At 42.2% G+C, this 14,130-nt stretch overlaps 1 protein-coding gene across 11 annotated transcripts in view; it reads right to left on the bottom strand.

Moving 5' to 3' along the window:
• LOC134345510 (uncharacterized) overlaps nucleotides 1-12,694 on the bottom strand; it is a 267,873-nt gene extending 255,179 nt beyond the window's left edge. For 5 of the 11 annotated variants that reach the window (XR_010017712.1, XM_063046261.1, XM_063046268.1 and 2 more), the window contains exon 1: nucleotides 12,361-12,693. Coding sequence is in view for 9 of the 11 variants with exons in the window: in XM_063046261.1 (XP_062902331.1) it covers nucleotides 12,361-12,547 (187 nt within the window). In the remaining 2 variants the exon portion in view is untranslated. Of the gene's footprint in view, nucleotides 1-12,360 lie in introns of all 11 variants that reach the window. The other 6 variants (XM_063046270.1, XM_063046269.1, XM_063046264.1 and 3 more) reach the window with 3 other exon arrangements.
• Nucleotides 12,695-14,130: the final 1,436 nt, after the last annotated feature.

The following is a 14,130-nucleotide window of genomic DNA, read 5'->3' as shown; positions in this document are numbered from 1 at the left end:
CCAATGCGAGCAGACTTTAGATGACTCTCCTAATGATTTATATTGCTCTTCTCATCAACACAGTAATATTGCTAACGTAAGCACCCCTAGTCTAAATGTTTGTTGTTTTTTTTTGGAAAATAGAGAATTATCACAAGTAAAGGGAAAGATTTGGGAAAGGGATAAAAAAAAAATGAAAAAAATTAAGTAAATAAGTACATAGGGATTGGATAATTATGTCTGCGGGCAGGAACAAGCACGAACAAATTGGGATATAAACACCTACAATGGTTGGTATATAGGCTTGTATGCAACATTTTGGACCAGTGGAAATGGTCCAGAAGGGTTGTATGGAAACTATTATTACCATTTTTCTTAACAACTAATTTCATTACTTAGCCTAATAGGTTAGATTTACCACAGTACATAATTATCTATTTAAATGTTTATTTTGCTTTTATATCATCTCAATGTGTACTTAAGAATGTATAAATAATTGTAGTTTTATACATATAAAAAAATGGAAAAGGTTATATGTGTGAAAAAAGTACACGATAATTGTGAACTCCTTATCCAAATAAAAATAAAATTTAAAAAAAAAAGAAAGGAAAGGTTAAAAGTTTGAGAGAGCCATGGTTTTCAAGGGATATTGGAAACTTGGTTCAGAAAAAGAGATATCTATAATAAATATAGGCAGCATGGAGGAAATGAGGTGCGTGAGGAATATAATGAATGTAAAAAGAATCTTAAAGAAATTAGAAAAGCTAAAAGAAGACATGAGGTTGCTTTGGCAAGTAAGGTGAAAATAAATCCAAAGGGTTTCTACAGTTATATTAATAGCAAAAGGATAGTGAGGGATAAAATTGGTCCCTTAGAGATCAGAGTGGACAGCTACGTGTGGAACCAAAAGAGATGAGGGAGATTTTGAACAATTTCTTTTCTTCGGTATTCACTAAGGAGAAGGATATTGAATTGTGTAAGGTGAGTGAAACAGGTAGGGAAGTTATGGAACTATGATGATTAAAGAAGAGGAAGAAGTACTGGGGCTTTTAAGGAAAATAAAAGTGGATAAGTCTCCAGGTCCTGACAGGATATTCCCGAGAACTTTGAGGAAAGTTAGTGTAGAAATAGCAGGGGCTCTGACAGAAATATTTCAAATGTCATTAGAAACAGGGATGGTGCCGGAGGATTGGCGTATTGCTCATGTGGTTCCATTGTTTAAAAAGGGTTCTAAGAGTAAACCTAGCAATTATCAGCCTGTGAGTTTGACGTCAGTGGTGGGTAAATTGACGGAAAGTATTCTTAAAGATGGTATATATAATTATCTGGATAGACAGGGTCTGATTAGGAACAGTCAACATGGATCTGTGTGTGGAAGGTCATGTTTGACAAATCTTATTGAATTTTTTGAAGAGGTTACTAGGAAAGTTGACAACGGTAAAGTGGTGGATGTTGTCTATATGGACTTCAGTAAGGCCTTTGACAAGGTTCCACATGGAAGGTTAGTTAGGAAGGTTCAATCGTTAGGTATTAATATTGAAGTAGTAAAATGGATTCAGCAGTGGCTGGATGAGAGACGCCAGAGAGCAGTGGTGGATAACTGTTTGTCAGATTGGCAGCCGGTGACTAGTGGTGTGCCTCAGGGATCTGTACTGGGTCCAATGTTGTTTGTCATATATATTAATTATTTGGATGATGGGGTGGTAAATTGGATGAGTAAGTATACAGATGATACTACAAACGTAAGATAGGTGGAGTTGTGGACAATGGAGTAGGTTTTCAAAGCTTGCAGAGAGATTTAGGCCAGTTAGAAGAGTGGGCTGAAAGATGGCAGATGGAGTTTAATGCTGATAAATGGGAGGTGCTACATTTTGGTAGGACTAATCAAAATAGGACATACGTGGTAAATGGTAGGGCATTGAAGAATGCAGTAGGACAGGGGGAATCTAGGAATAATGGTGCATGGTTCCCTGAAGGTGGAACCTCATGTGGATAGGGTGGTGAAGAAAGCTTTTGGTACGCTGGCCTTTATAAATCAGAGCATTGAGTATAGGAGTTGGGATGTAATGTTAAAATTGTACAAGGCATTGGTAAGGCCAAATTTGGAGTATTGCGTACAGTGCCGGTCACTGAATTATAGGAAAGATGTCAACAAAATAGAGAGAGTACAGAGAAGATTTACTAAAATGTTACCTCGATTTCAGCACCTAATTTACAGAGAAAGGTTGAACAAGTTGGGTCTTTATTCTTTGGAGCGTAGAAGGTTGAGGGGGAACTTGATAGATGTATTTAAAATTATGAGGGGGATAGACAGAGTTGACGTGGATAGGCTTTTTCCATTGAGAGTAGGGGAGATTCAAACAAAAGGACATGAGTTGAGAGTTAGGGGGCAAAAGTTTAGGGGTAACGTGAGGGGGAACTTCCTTACTCAGAGTGGTAGCTGTGTGGAACAAACTTCCAACAGAAGTAGTAGAGGCAGGTTTGATATTGTCGTTTAAAGTAAAATTGGATAGCTATATGGACAGGAGAGGAATGGAGGGTTATGAGCTGAGTGCAGGTTGGTGGGACTAGGTGAGAATAAGCGTTCAGCACGGACTAGAAGGGCCGAGATGGCCTGTTTCTGTGCTGTAATTGTTATATGGTAATATGGAACGAGAAAGGATCTAAAAAGAGTGGATTGGGACAGGTTGTTCTCTGGCAAGGATGTGATTGTTAAGTGGGAGGCCTTCAAAGGAGAAATTTTGAGAGTGCAGAGTTTGTATGCTCCTGTCAGGATTAAAGGCAAAGTGAATAAAAATAAGGAACCTTGGTTCTCAAGGGATATTGGAACTCTGATAAAGAAGAGAGAGATGTATGACATGTATAGGAAACAAGGAGCAAATAAGGTGCTTGAGGAGTATAAAGGGTGCAAAGAAAACTTAAGAAAGAAATCAGGAGGGCTAAAAGAAGACATGAGGTTGCTTTGGCAGTCAAGGTGAAGGATAATCCAAAGAGCTTCCACAGGTATATTAAGAGCTAAAGGAAAGTAAGGGATAAAATTGGTCCTCTTGAAGATCAGAGTGGTCGGCTATGTATAGAACCAAAAGAAATACGGGAGATCTTAAATGGGTTTTTTGTGTCTGTATTTACTAAGGAAACTGGCATGGAGTCTATGGAAATAAGGCAAACAAGTAGTGAGTCACGGAACCTATAAAGATTGAGGAGGTGGAGGTGCTTGCTATCTTGAGGCAAATCAGAGTAGATAAATCCCCAGGACCTGACAGGGTATTCCCTCGGACCTTGAAGGAGACTAGTGTTGAAATTGCAGGGGCCCTGGCAGATATATTTAAAATGTCGGTATCTACGGGTGAGGTGCCGGAGAATTGGAGGAGAGCTCATGTTATTCCATTATTTTTAAAAGGCTCTAAAAGTAATCTGGGAAATTATAGGTTGGTAAGTTTGACATTGGTAGTAGGTAAATTATTGGAAGGAGTACTAAGAGATAGGATCTACAAATATTTGGATTGCCAAGGACTTATTAGGGAGAGTCAACATGGCTTTGTGCGTGGTGGGTCATGTTTAACCAATCTATTAGTTTTTCCAGGTTACCAGGAAAGTAGATGAAGGGAATGTAGTGAATGTTGTCTACATGGACTGCAGTAAGGCCTTTGATAAGGTCCCGCATGGGAGGTTAGTTAGGAAGATTCAGTCGCTAGGTATACACGGAAAGGTAGTAAATTGGATTAGATATTGGCTCAATGGAAGAAGCAAGAGAGTGGGAGTGGAGGATTGCTTCTCTGAGAGGAGGTCTGTGACTAGTGGTGTGCCACAGGGATCAGTGCTGGGTCCATTGTTATTTGTCATCTATATCAATTATCTGGATGATAATGTGGTAAATTGGATCAGCAAAGTTGCTGATGATACAAAGATTGGAGGTGTAGTGGACAGTGAGGAAGGTTTTCAAAGCTTGCAGAGGAACTTGGACCAGCTGGAAAAATGGGTTAAAAAATGGCAGATGGAGTTTAATACAGACAAGTACGAGGTATTGCACTTTGGAAGGACAAACCAAGGTAGAACATACAAGGTAAACGGTAGGGCACTGAGGAGTGCAGTAGAACAGAGGGATCTGGGAATACAGATACAAAATTCCCTAAAAGTGGCGTCACAGGTAGATAGAGTCATAAAGAGAGCTTTTGGTACATTAGCCTTTATAAAACAAAGTACTGAGTATAAGAGTTGGAATGTTATGGTGAGGTTGTATGAGGCCGAATTTGGAGTACTGTGTGCAGTTTTGGTCACCAAATTACAGGAAGGATATTAATAAGGTTGAAAGAGTGCAGAGAAGGTTTACAAGTACGTTGCCAGGACTTGAGAAACTGAGTTACAGAGAAAGGTTGAACAGGTTAGGACTTTATTCCCTGGAGCGTAGAAGAATGAGGGGAGATTTGATAGAGGTATATAAAATTATGATGGGTATAGATAGAGTGAACGCAAGCAGGCTTTTTCCACTGAGGCTAGGGGAGAAAAAAACCAGAGGACATGGGTTAAGGGTGAAGGGGGAAGGGGGAAAAGTTTAAAGGGAACATTAGGGGGGGCTTCTTCACACAGAGAGTGGTGGGAGTGTGGAATGAGCTGCCAGATGAAGTGGTAAATGTGGGCTCACTTTTAACATTTAAGAAAAACTTGGACAGGTACATGGATGAGAGGTGTATGGAGGGATATGGTCCAGGTGCAGGTCAGTGGGACTTGGAAGGAAAATGGTACGGCACAGCCAAGAAGGGCTAAAAGGCCTGTTTCTGTGCTGTAATGTTCTATGGTTCCCATCAGGTTTCCCCTCAGCCTGTGCCATCCTAGAGGAAACAACCCAATTTTAGAAACATAGAAAACCTACAGCACAATACAGGCCGTTCAGCCCACAAAGTTGTGCTGAACATGTCCCTACCTTAGAAATTACTCGGCTTACCTATAACCCTCTTTTTTACTAAGCTTCATGTACCTATCTAAATGTCCCTTAAAAGACCCTATCGTATCCGCCTCCACCACCGTTGCCAGTAGCCCATTCCATGCACTCACCACTGAGTAAAAAACTTACCCCTGACATCTCTTCTGTACCTATGCCCCATCACCTTAAACCTATGTCCCCTTGTGGCAACCATTTCAGCCCTGGGAAAAAGCCTCTGACTATCCACACGATCAATGCTTCTCATCATCTTATACACTTCTATCAGGTCACCTCTTGTCCTCCGTCACTCCAAGGAGAAAAGGCTGCGTTCACTCAACCTATTCTCATAAGACATGCTCCCCAATCCAGGCAACATCCTAGTAAATCTCCGCTGCACCCTATCGCTTCGACATCCTTCCTGTAGTGAGGCAACCAGAACTGAGCACAGTACTCCAAGTTGGGTGTGACCAGGGTCCGATATAGCTGCAACATTACCTCTCAGCTCCATCAGAACTTCCTGATTCCTGAACTCAGATTTTGTCCCATCTCCCCTTATAGCACATGACATCAAATCCAGGCAGCATCCTGGAAACCTTCTCCAAAGCCTCTACATCATTCCAAAATAAAAGCCCCAGATACAGCCTAATTAGAGTTTAATAAAGCTCCATCAGAACTTCCTAATTCCTGAACTCAATGCCTCAACTAATAAGGATAAGCACGCCATATGCCTTCTTTATCATCCCATCAACTGGGCAGCCAGTTTCAGTGAACTATGGATTTAGACCTCAAAATCCCTCTATAATCAATGGTGTTAATGCCCTTGCGTATTTCTCCTTTACAATTCATCTCCCAAAGTGCAACACCTCGCACTTGGCTGTATAAACACCACCTGCCATTTCTCTGCCCGTATCTATATCTTTCTGCATCTTTTGACAATCTTGTACACCATCCACAATGGTACCAATCATTGTGTCATCTGAAAACCTACTAACCCACCCATCCGCATTTTCATTGAAGCTTATTTGTGCAAGTCACAAATAGATGAGGTCCCAGTAAAACACCATTGGTCATGGACCTCCAGCCAGAATAAGATCCACCCATCTATTCTCTTTGCAGAATCCAAATAGCCAAGTCACCGTGCATCTTAATCTTCTGGATCAGCCTATCATGTGAAATTCCTTAATAAAATCTCTGAAGACAACATTCACAGCTCTGCCTTCATCACCTCCTTGAAAAGATCACAAGACGTGGACTGACACAAACTATGTCGACTGCCCTTAATTAGGCCATGCTTTTCCAACTACTCATAAATTCTATCCCAAGTAATCCTTTCCAATAGCCTCCATAGCACTAAACGTGAGATTCATTGATCAAGAGCAGTGTTTCCCAAGCTTTTTTAGCCACCCAATGCCCTCCTAAAGGACTTTCAAAATGGCCAACACCCCCACCCCAAATAATCATCTTCATACTTGCCAATGCCCTTCTTAGGCACATTATACTTTCCATAATGTAAAAACATGTCAACCATATGCTAACATGAGAAAAATGACTCTGCTTTAAATTTTTCTTTGTCTTTAAACCTAGCTTACACAGTACCTGTGCACTGCACAGCAGCTTCGATATCAATGTGATCCTTGAGCCTGATGGTTTTCAACAAGAGTTAAAATATCTGGTTCAAGTTGTGACAATAAAAGCCTCAAGTTTCCACACATAACAACGTCCAAGCAGTTTCTATTTTTTGTGAATAAGTGGTTCACTGCACTAAAGCGACTTTCAACAAGGTAGGAGGATGGAAATGCAATGATTTGCAGTTTGACTGTTCTCCAAAGACCAGGAAACTTCATATGACAGTGTAGCCACGTACCACAGAAGCCAACATTTTTTAAAAGCATTTTTGCTTCTTCATCATTCCAAATTTCGATAATTTCTTCTTGCAAGCTCTATTCCAGTTCTGCAAAGAAATGTGTTAATTATCCAGCCCAGAATTTCCAGATCATTCAAATCCTTGAATTGATTCTGAAAATCCTTCTTCAGTGACTGTAGGTGTAAGCAGTACTCTTGCAAATCACTGTCTGTGAAAAAGAGTGCCATATTTTCCATGTAGGGAAACTGTGAGAACATTCTTCTCCCAATGTTTTCTTTATATTTCCAATTTTCCAATAAAAGCAGACTCTGCACCTTTTGCCTGGATTAAATTGAAATTCTAACCCTGCAGTTTCATTTTGTCATACAGATTGGCTAGGTAGGCTACATCTCCACGTAGAAGTTCAATCTTATCAGAAACAGGTTTATTATCACTGGCATGTTATGTGAAATTTGTTAACTTTGCAACAGCAGTTCAATGCAATACATAACATAGATCTTGCTGACACACTAGAGCAAGAGAGATGCAAGAAGAGGACGGCTGGCACAGATTTGAGGAAGGCTATCACCTTCATCAAAGAGGGGCTATCACCTTCATCAAAGAGGGAGCCAGGCCTCTCATAACCAAACAAGCAAAACCCAATCTACTGCTAATGGCCAGGTCCTGGGAGATGAGGGTCGATGGGGAAGGAGTCTGCAGTTCCCAGATGTGGTGCACACAACCCTACGCCCGGACATTGTACTGTGGTCAACTGAAAACCATCTATTTCTTATGTTCTTATGTAACATCGTATTGATGCACTTTCTGTAGCTTCTGTTTCATAGCAGGATTAGAATTCAAGGCTTCACCTCCTTCAGACTCATAGATATCACACCATACATATTTATCCATCATTAATGGGGCTAAATTAAAATAAAAATTTGACACAAACTGGGCATGCCTTTCGGATGTTGACGATGGCAGTAAGTTGACATGGATGAAATGATGGTAGCGGCACGCAAAGGAACTGCGAAGCGAAGATGAAGGCAATCATAACAGTGACAATTACCTTGCCAATGATTCAGATTGCAGTCAGAATGTTAGTCACGATACAGTTGGTGTTTGGCAAGCTACCTTTATCTATTCCAGTTAGCACGATTGACCAACCACATAAGGTCTCATAATGTCCAAAAATGGTTCTTGAGCTGAGGTCACTTTGAACACCTCAAGACGAATCCTCAAGTTCAGCAAGTTCACTGATTGGCTCCATTTCACCGTTTGGTTCCAGCCAGCGCTGTATCATGAAACTTGAACACCCCCTGACTTCTAGTTCCCCTAAAATAGGTGAGTATCACTGGTCTATAGCTTTTGGGATTATCCCCATCTTCCTTCTTGAAAAATGAATCCCCATTCGCTACTTACCAATCCTCCAAGCTCCAAGACTTTGTCTATGACTAGAGAGGACTAAGGCCCTAGCAATCTCATCTCTTTACTCTCAATAATTTGGTGTATATCCTATCAAGACTAGGGGACTTATCACTCTTAAATAGTTTTCAAGATGCCCCAACCTAATGCCAAAATTCTTGTACTCATTGCCCGGTTCCATGAAGGCAAGCATGCCACTTGGCTTCTTCACCACTGTCTACTTGTGTCACTACTTTCATCAGACAATGTACTTTTACCCTCTGATCTCTTTGTTCCACAATATACCTCAGGGCTCAGTGTGGAAGTCTCACCTTGCTTTAACTTCCCAAAATGCATACCTTACACTTGCCAGAGTTAAATTTTATCTGTCATCCATTTACAACTTTCCTAATTGACCTAGATCCTTTTGTAACTTTCTTCATTGTCCACCACATCACCAGCTTTGTTTATCTCCACAAATTTACCAATCATGCCACTTAAATCCTCTTCCAGATTTATAACCAACACCAGGGAACTCCAAAGCACAGGACTGGTCACGGGCCACCAATAAGAAAAACAACTATCCGCTTCCATCAAGCAGTAGAAGCGTTCCTTCGCAGGTTCAGAGTGGCGCTGGAAAAACCCAGTCTCCATAAAAGTGAGGTACCATCATTGTTTTAACAAGCTTCGGTGAGGAAAGTCGTTAAGTTTATTTTCTTATTTCGCTTTTGAAAGAATATGGGGTATGTCTGCAGGGCCAGTGTTCTATCCTGAGTGTCAGATGTGGGATTTCAAAGAGACTCCCAGCCTCCCTGATGGCCACATCTGCACCAGGTACATCAAGATGCAGCTCCTTAGAGACCGAGTTAGGGAAGGTGAGGAGGTGACAGACAGTAGCTACAGTGAGGTAGTCACCCCAAGGCTACAGGAGACAGATAAGTGGTTGACTGTCAATGGGAAGGGTAAAGGCCAGATAGTGGACAGCATCCCTGTAGCCGTCCCCCTTCAAGAATAAATACTCCATTTTGACTACTGTTGGAGGAGGGGACGGGTGGGAGGGAATTGACCTACCTGGGGGGAAGCAACAGTGGCAGTGCCTCTGGCACTGAGTCTGGCCCTGTGGCCCAGAAGGGTAGGGAACTGAAGAGGGTGGCAGCGGTAATAGGGGCCTCTATAGTTAGGGGGACAGATAGGCGATTCTGTGGGCACAAAAAAGAAACACGGAAAGTTGAAATTGGACCACTGGAAAATGATGCTGTTGAGGTAACCATATAACAATTACAGCACAGAAACAGGCCATCTCAGCCCTTCTAGTAATGTGAGACAAAGAAATGGCAGATGTATTTTAATGGGTACTTTGCATATGTCTTCACTGTGGAAGACACCAGCAGTGTGTCAGAGGTGCATGAGAGTCAGGGAGCAGGAGTGAGTGCCATTGGTATAACAAAGGAAAAAGTGCTAGGCAAACTCAAAGGTCTTAAGGTGCCTAAGTCACCTGGATCAGGTGGACTACATGCCAGGGTTCTGAAAGAGGTTGCTGAAGAGATTGCAGATGCATTGGACATAATCTTTCAAGAATCACTTGATCCTGGCATGGTCCCAGAGGACTGGAAAATTGCAAATGTCACTCCACTCTTTAAGAAGGGAGAAAGGCAAAAGAATGGAAACTATAGGTCAGTTAGCCTAACCTCAGTGGCTGGGAAAGTGTTGGAATCCATTATTAAGGATGAGGTTTCAGAGTACTTGGAGACTAATGAAAAGTCAGTCAGCATGGTTTCTGTGAAGGGAAATCTTGCCTGACAAATCTGTTAGAGTTCTTCTAGGAAGTAAAAAGCAGGATGGACAAAGGAGAAGCAGTGGATGTCATTTACTTGGATTTTCAGAAGGCATTTGATAAGGTGCCACACATGAGACTGATTAACAAGATAAAATCCTATGGCGTTGCAGGAAAGATACTGGGCATGGATAGAGGAATGCCTGACAGTCAGGAGGTGGTGAGTGGGAATAAAAGGGGCCTTTTTCTAGTTGGCTGACAGTGACTAGTGATGTTCCTCAGGGGTCAGTATTGGGACTGCTACTTTTTACCTTGTTTGTGAATGATTTGGATAATGAAATTGACTGCTTTGTGGCAAAGTTTACGGATGATACGAAGATAGGTGTAGGGGTAGGTATTGCTGAGGAAGCAATGTGATTGCAGCAGGACTTAGACAAATTAGAAGAATGGGCAAAAAAGTGGCAGATGAAATACAGTGTTGGGAAATGTATGATAATGTATTTTGGTAAAAGGAACAAAAGTGAAGACTATTATCTAAATTTCAAGAAAATTCAAACATCAGAGGTGCAAAAGGGCTTAGGAGTCCTCATGCAAGACTCCCAGAAGGTTAATTTACAGGTTGAGTCTGTGGAAAAGAACGTAAATGCCTTCTGTGGAATGCTCTGCACAGACTGTGGTGGAGACCATGACCATGGGTATACTTAAAGTGAAAATTGATCATTTCCTGATTGGTCAGGGCATCAAAGATTATGGCGAGAAGGCAGGTGTATGGGGTTGAGTGGGATCCACAATCAGCCATGATAGATTAGTGGAGCAAACTCAATGGGCTGAATGACCTAATTCTGCTCCTATGTGTTATGGTCTAAGCCAATTTCGATCTAACCAACTCCACCTAGATCCTATGTGATCTAACATATCAGAGCAGCCTACTATGCAGGGCCTTGCCAAAAGTCTTGCTGAAGTCCAGATAGTTACCATCTTCTGCCTTTCCCTCATAAATCCTCTTGGTCAACTATTTTAAAAAATGTAATTAAATTCATGACACGATTTTTCATGCACTGAGCCATGCTGACTCTCCTAGTCAATCCTCACCTTTCCAAATCTAGATAGATCCTACCTCTCAAAATCCACAGAGGTAACTTACTGTTAAGACTCACTGGCCTGTAGCTCCCTGGCTTGTCCTTGTAGCTCCTTTCAAATAAAAGCACATTAGTCACCTTCCAGTCTTTCAGTACCACAACAGTGACTAAGGTGAGAAACTGGAAGAATGTGTCAAGACACTAGCAATTTCTTCCTTTGCTCCCTGCAATATCTAAGGCTACACTTAGGGCTATGTCCCAAGGACCTATTAGCTTTACATGCCTCAAAACTGCTAACATCTCAAATTTCGTGCTTTTAAAATGTTTCAGGACATCAGTGTTCTCGGCCCTGAATTCCCCAACTTCCATACCTCTCCACTGCAAATACACACAAGTGGCATTCATTTAAGATCTGTGGCTCCACACACAGGTGACCACACTTCCCTTTCCTAGTCACCCATTTGTTTTTAATATAAAAAAGTTTTTTTAGTATTCTCCTTTACTTTATCTGTCAAGGATACTTTTATGTCCCCCTTTCTCCTTCTTAAAAGTAGTTCCAAACCCCTTATACTCCACAAGGTACTTGCTTGATCCCAGATACCTGACTCGTGCCTCCTTTTTCCTGATCTACGTCTCAATACTGTCACTGGTCTCAAAGTGCAGTCCGACTAACACTTCAGTCATTTGCCCTGCCCGAGTTCTCCAGACATTCAGTGTTGCCTACACTCTGGTAGAGCCATCTACATAATGCTTGAGACAATTTTCCTGAACATATTTAATAACTTTTGCAGCTAACACTAGTTAAATGGTGATTTCTTTTTATTAAACATAACGTTACACAAGGTAACAATTAAAGCGGCACAAGGATCTGCAAAATTCGTTGAAATTTGAGTGAAATGATGAACATTCGTAAGGCCAATGATGTTGTGGAGATGGAACTAGACTCTCACAGTGGTGTCTGAAAAGAGGATGCTGTCTAAGTTGCATGCCATCTTGCTCAATGTCTCCCATCCACTACATAATGTACTGGCACAGGAATACATTCAGCCAGAGACTCATTCCACCGAGATGCAACACAGAGCATCATAGGAAGTCATTCCTACCTGTGGCCATCAAACTTTACAACTCCTTCCTTGGAGGGTCAGACACCCTGAGCCAATAGGCTGGTCCTGGACTTATTTCATAATTTACTGGCTATTACTATTTATTATTTATGGTGCAACTGTAACGAAAACCAATTTCCCCCGGGATCAATAAAGTATGAACGGACATGTACAGTCGTGATTTTCGGGGAAAGTACTGTTTGTGTTTTTGAACGGGATTAAACGAAGGCCGTAAAGGATTGCTGCCGTCTCCTCACCCGAGATCGCAGTGTCTCCCCAGAAGCCGGACGCGCAGCCTACCCGCACTGTCCCCGGTCGGGTTGCGAAGTGCCGGCTCCCCACACGGTGCGACCTCGGGCCGCGCAGGCGGGACAAGGCTCCGGCCCGGGGCCACCGCAGGTACTTCAGGCCATGCCACCAACTCCATTGCTTCATCATTCTCATGTCTTCAGCACAAGCGTTTACTCGCACTCAACTGATCAACTTTGACCAATTTCCTCTCCGCTGAACTTTGCTTCAGAAGAAATGAATACGTAATTGCAATGAGGCGGTTTCTCGGTACCACAGCAATGCTATTTTACAAACGATAGATGGCAGTCGCAAACTTCGCCAACCAGTTGCCGCAAATACAACTATTCCCTTGCCTTGACCTCGGTTGAATTACTTCCGCAAAATGGCAGGGAAAATATCTTGCAGGTCTTTAGTTCAGGCGAATTTTCTCCTGAAATTGCCGATGAAAACTGGGCTTAAATATCAATTTGAGTGAAATAATGCCAAGAAAATTAACGAAGGATGGTGCCGGGGCTTGACCGGAATTGTCCCCGGAACGAGAGAAGGTTTTATTGAGGTATAACTAGCATTATATACAAGCAGGCCGTTACTACTTGGGCTGCGTGAGACTAGAACTAGAGGTCATAGGTTAAGGGGGAAAGGTGATATATTTAAAGGGGGTCACAGGGGGAACTTCTTCAGTCAAAGGGCGGTGCGAGTGTGGAACGAGCTGCCAACGGAAGGGGTGAATGTCGGTTTGTTTAAGGAAACTGGATAAACACATGGGTGGACAACAACAGGAATTCTGCAGATGCTGGAAATTCAAGCAACACACATAAAAGTTGCTGGTGAACGCAGCAGGCCAGGCAGCATCTCTAGGAAGAGGTGCAGTCGACGTTTCAGGCCGAGACCCTTGGGAACACAAACACATGGGTGGGAGGGGTATGGAGGTGCAGGTCAATGGGATTAGGCAGAATAGTAGTTTGGCACAGACTAGATGGCCTTTTCTGTGCTACAGTGCTCTATGACTCTAAATGCATGCAATTTCTAACATTAGCCACACTATATAGAATCTGCCATTAGCCTTTTTAGTTATGATTTTTCAGGTACTTAAATAGTTCAGGCTTAGAATATGTCCAAGGACTCAGCCTTAATATTGGATCACACAGTTCGAATGTTTGTCAGCAAGGCTGGTGTAAGTACAATCATTCAATGAAACTGAAGTTCTGGAGGTTGAAGGCCAGATCAGAACCTTTGACAATGTGAAGCTCTGTGCTCTGTCTGCAGCAGCAGGGGTCACCGTTGCTTCTTCAGTGGTCTCACAGAGTCAAGAATGACTTGCCTCCATTCCATTTCAGCCAGTTCTGAGCTGACTGATGTGTAATTTCAGAAATTTCTGTAGGCATTACATGACAGGAGTGGCAGACGGATAGTTTGTGAGGAACTCTGTTCTTTTTGCTGTTTATGCTGGGGTTTTGAGTGCTTCTAAATCTATGCTCCCTGGTTATTGGCTCTGGAAAGAAGACTGCTGTTCTCCACCTTATCTCTGCCTCTCATAATATTAATCACTTCTATAAGGTCAACGCTCATTCTCCTACATTCCAGGAATAAAAACCTAGTCCGGCCCTCTAGTCCTGGCAACATCCTCATAACTCTTTTCTGCACTCTACAGTTTGACTATGTCCTTCCTGTAACAGAGTGATCAAACCGTACTGAAGAAGGTACAGTACCGAATGTAGTGCATAACAGATTTCATT

The sequence above is a fragment of the Mobula hypostoma genome, chromosome 4 (assembly GCF_963921235.1).
Source record: "Mobula hypostoma chromosome 4, sMobHyp1.1, whole genome shotgun sequence".
NCBI classification, from domain to species: domain Eukaryota; kingdom Metazoa; phylum Chordata; class Chondrichthyes; order Myliobatiformes; family Myliobatidae; genus Mobula; species Mobula hypostoma.
The sequence above is the reverse complement of the archived record's forward strand: the minus strand, read 5'-3'. Positions and strand labels throughout refer to the sequence as shown.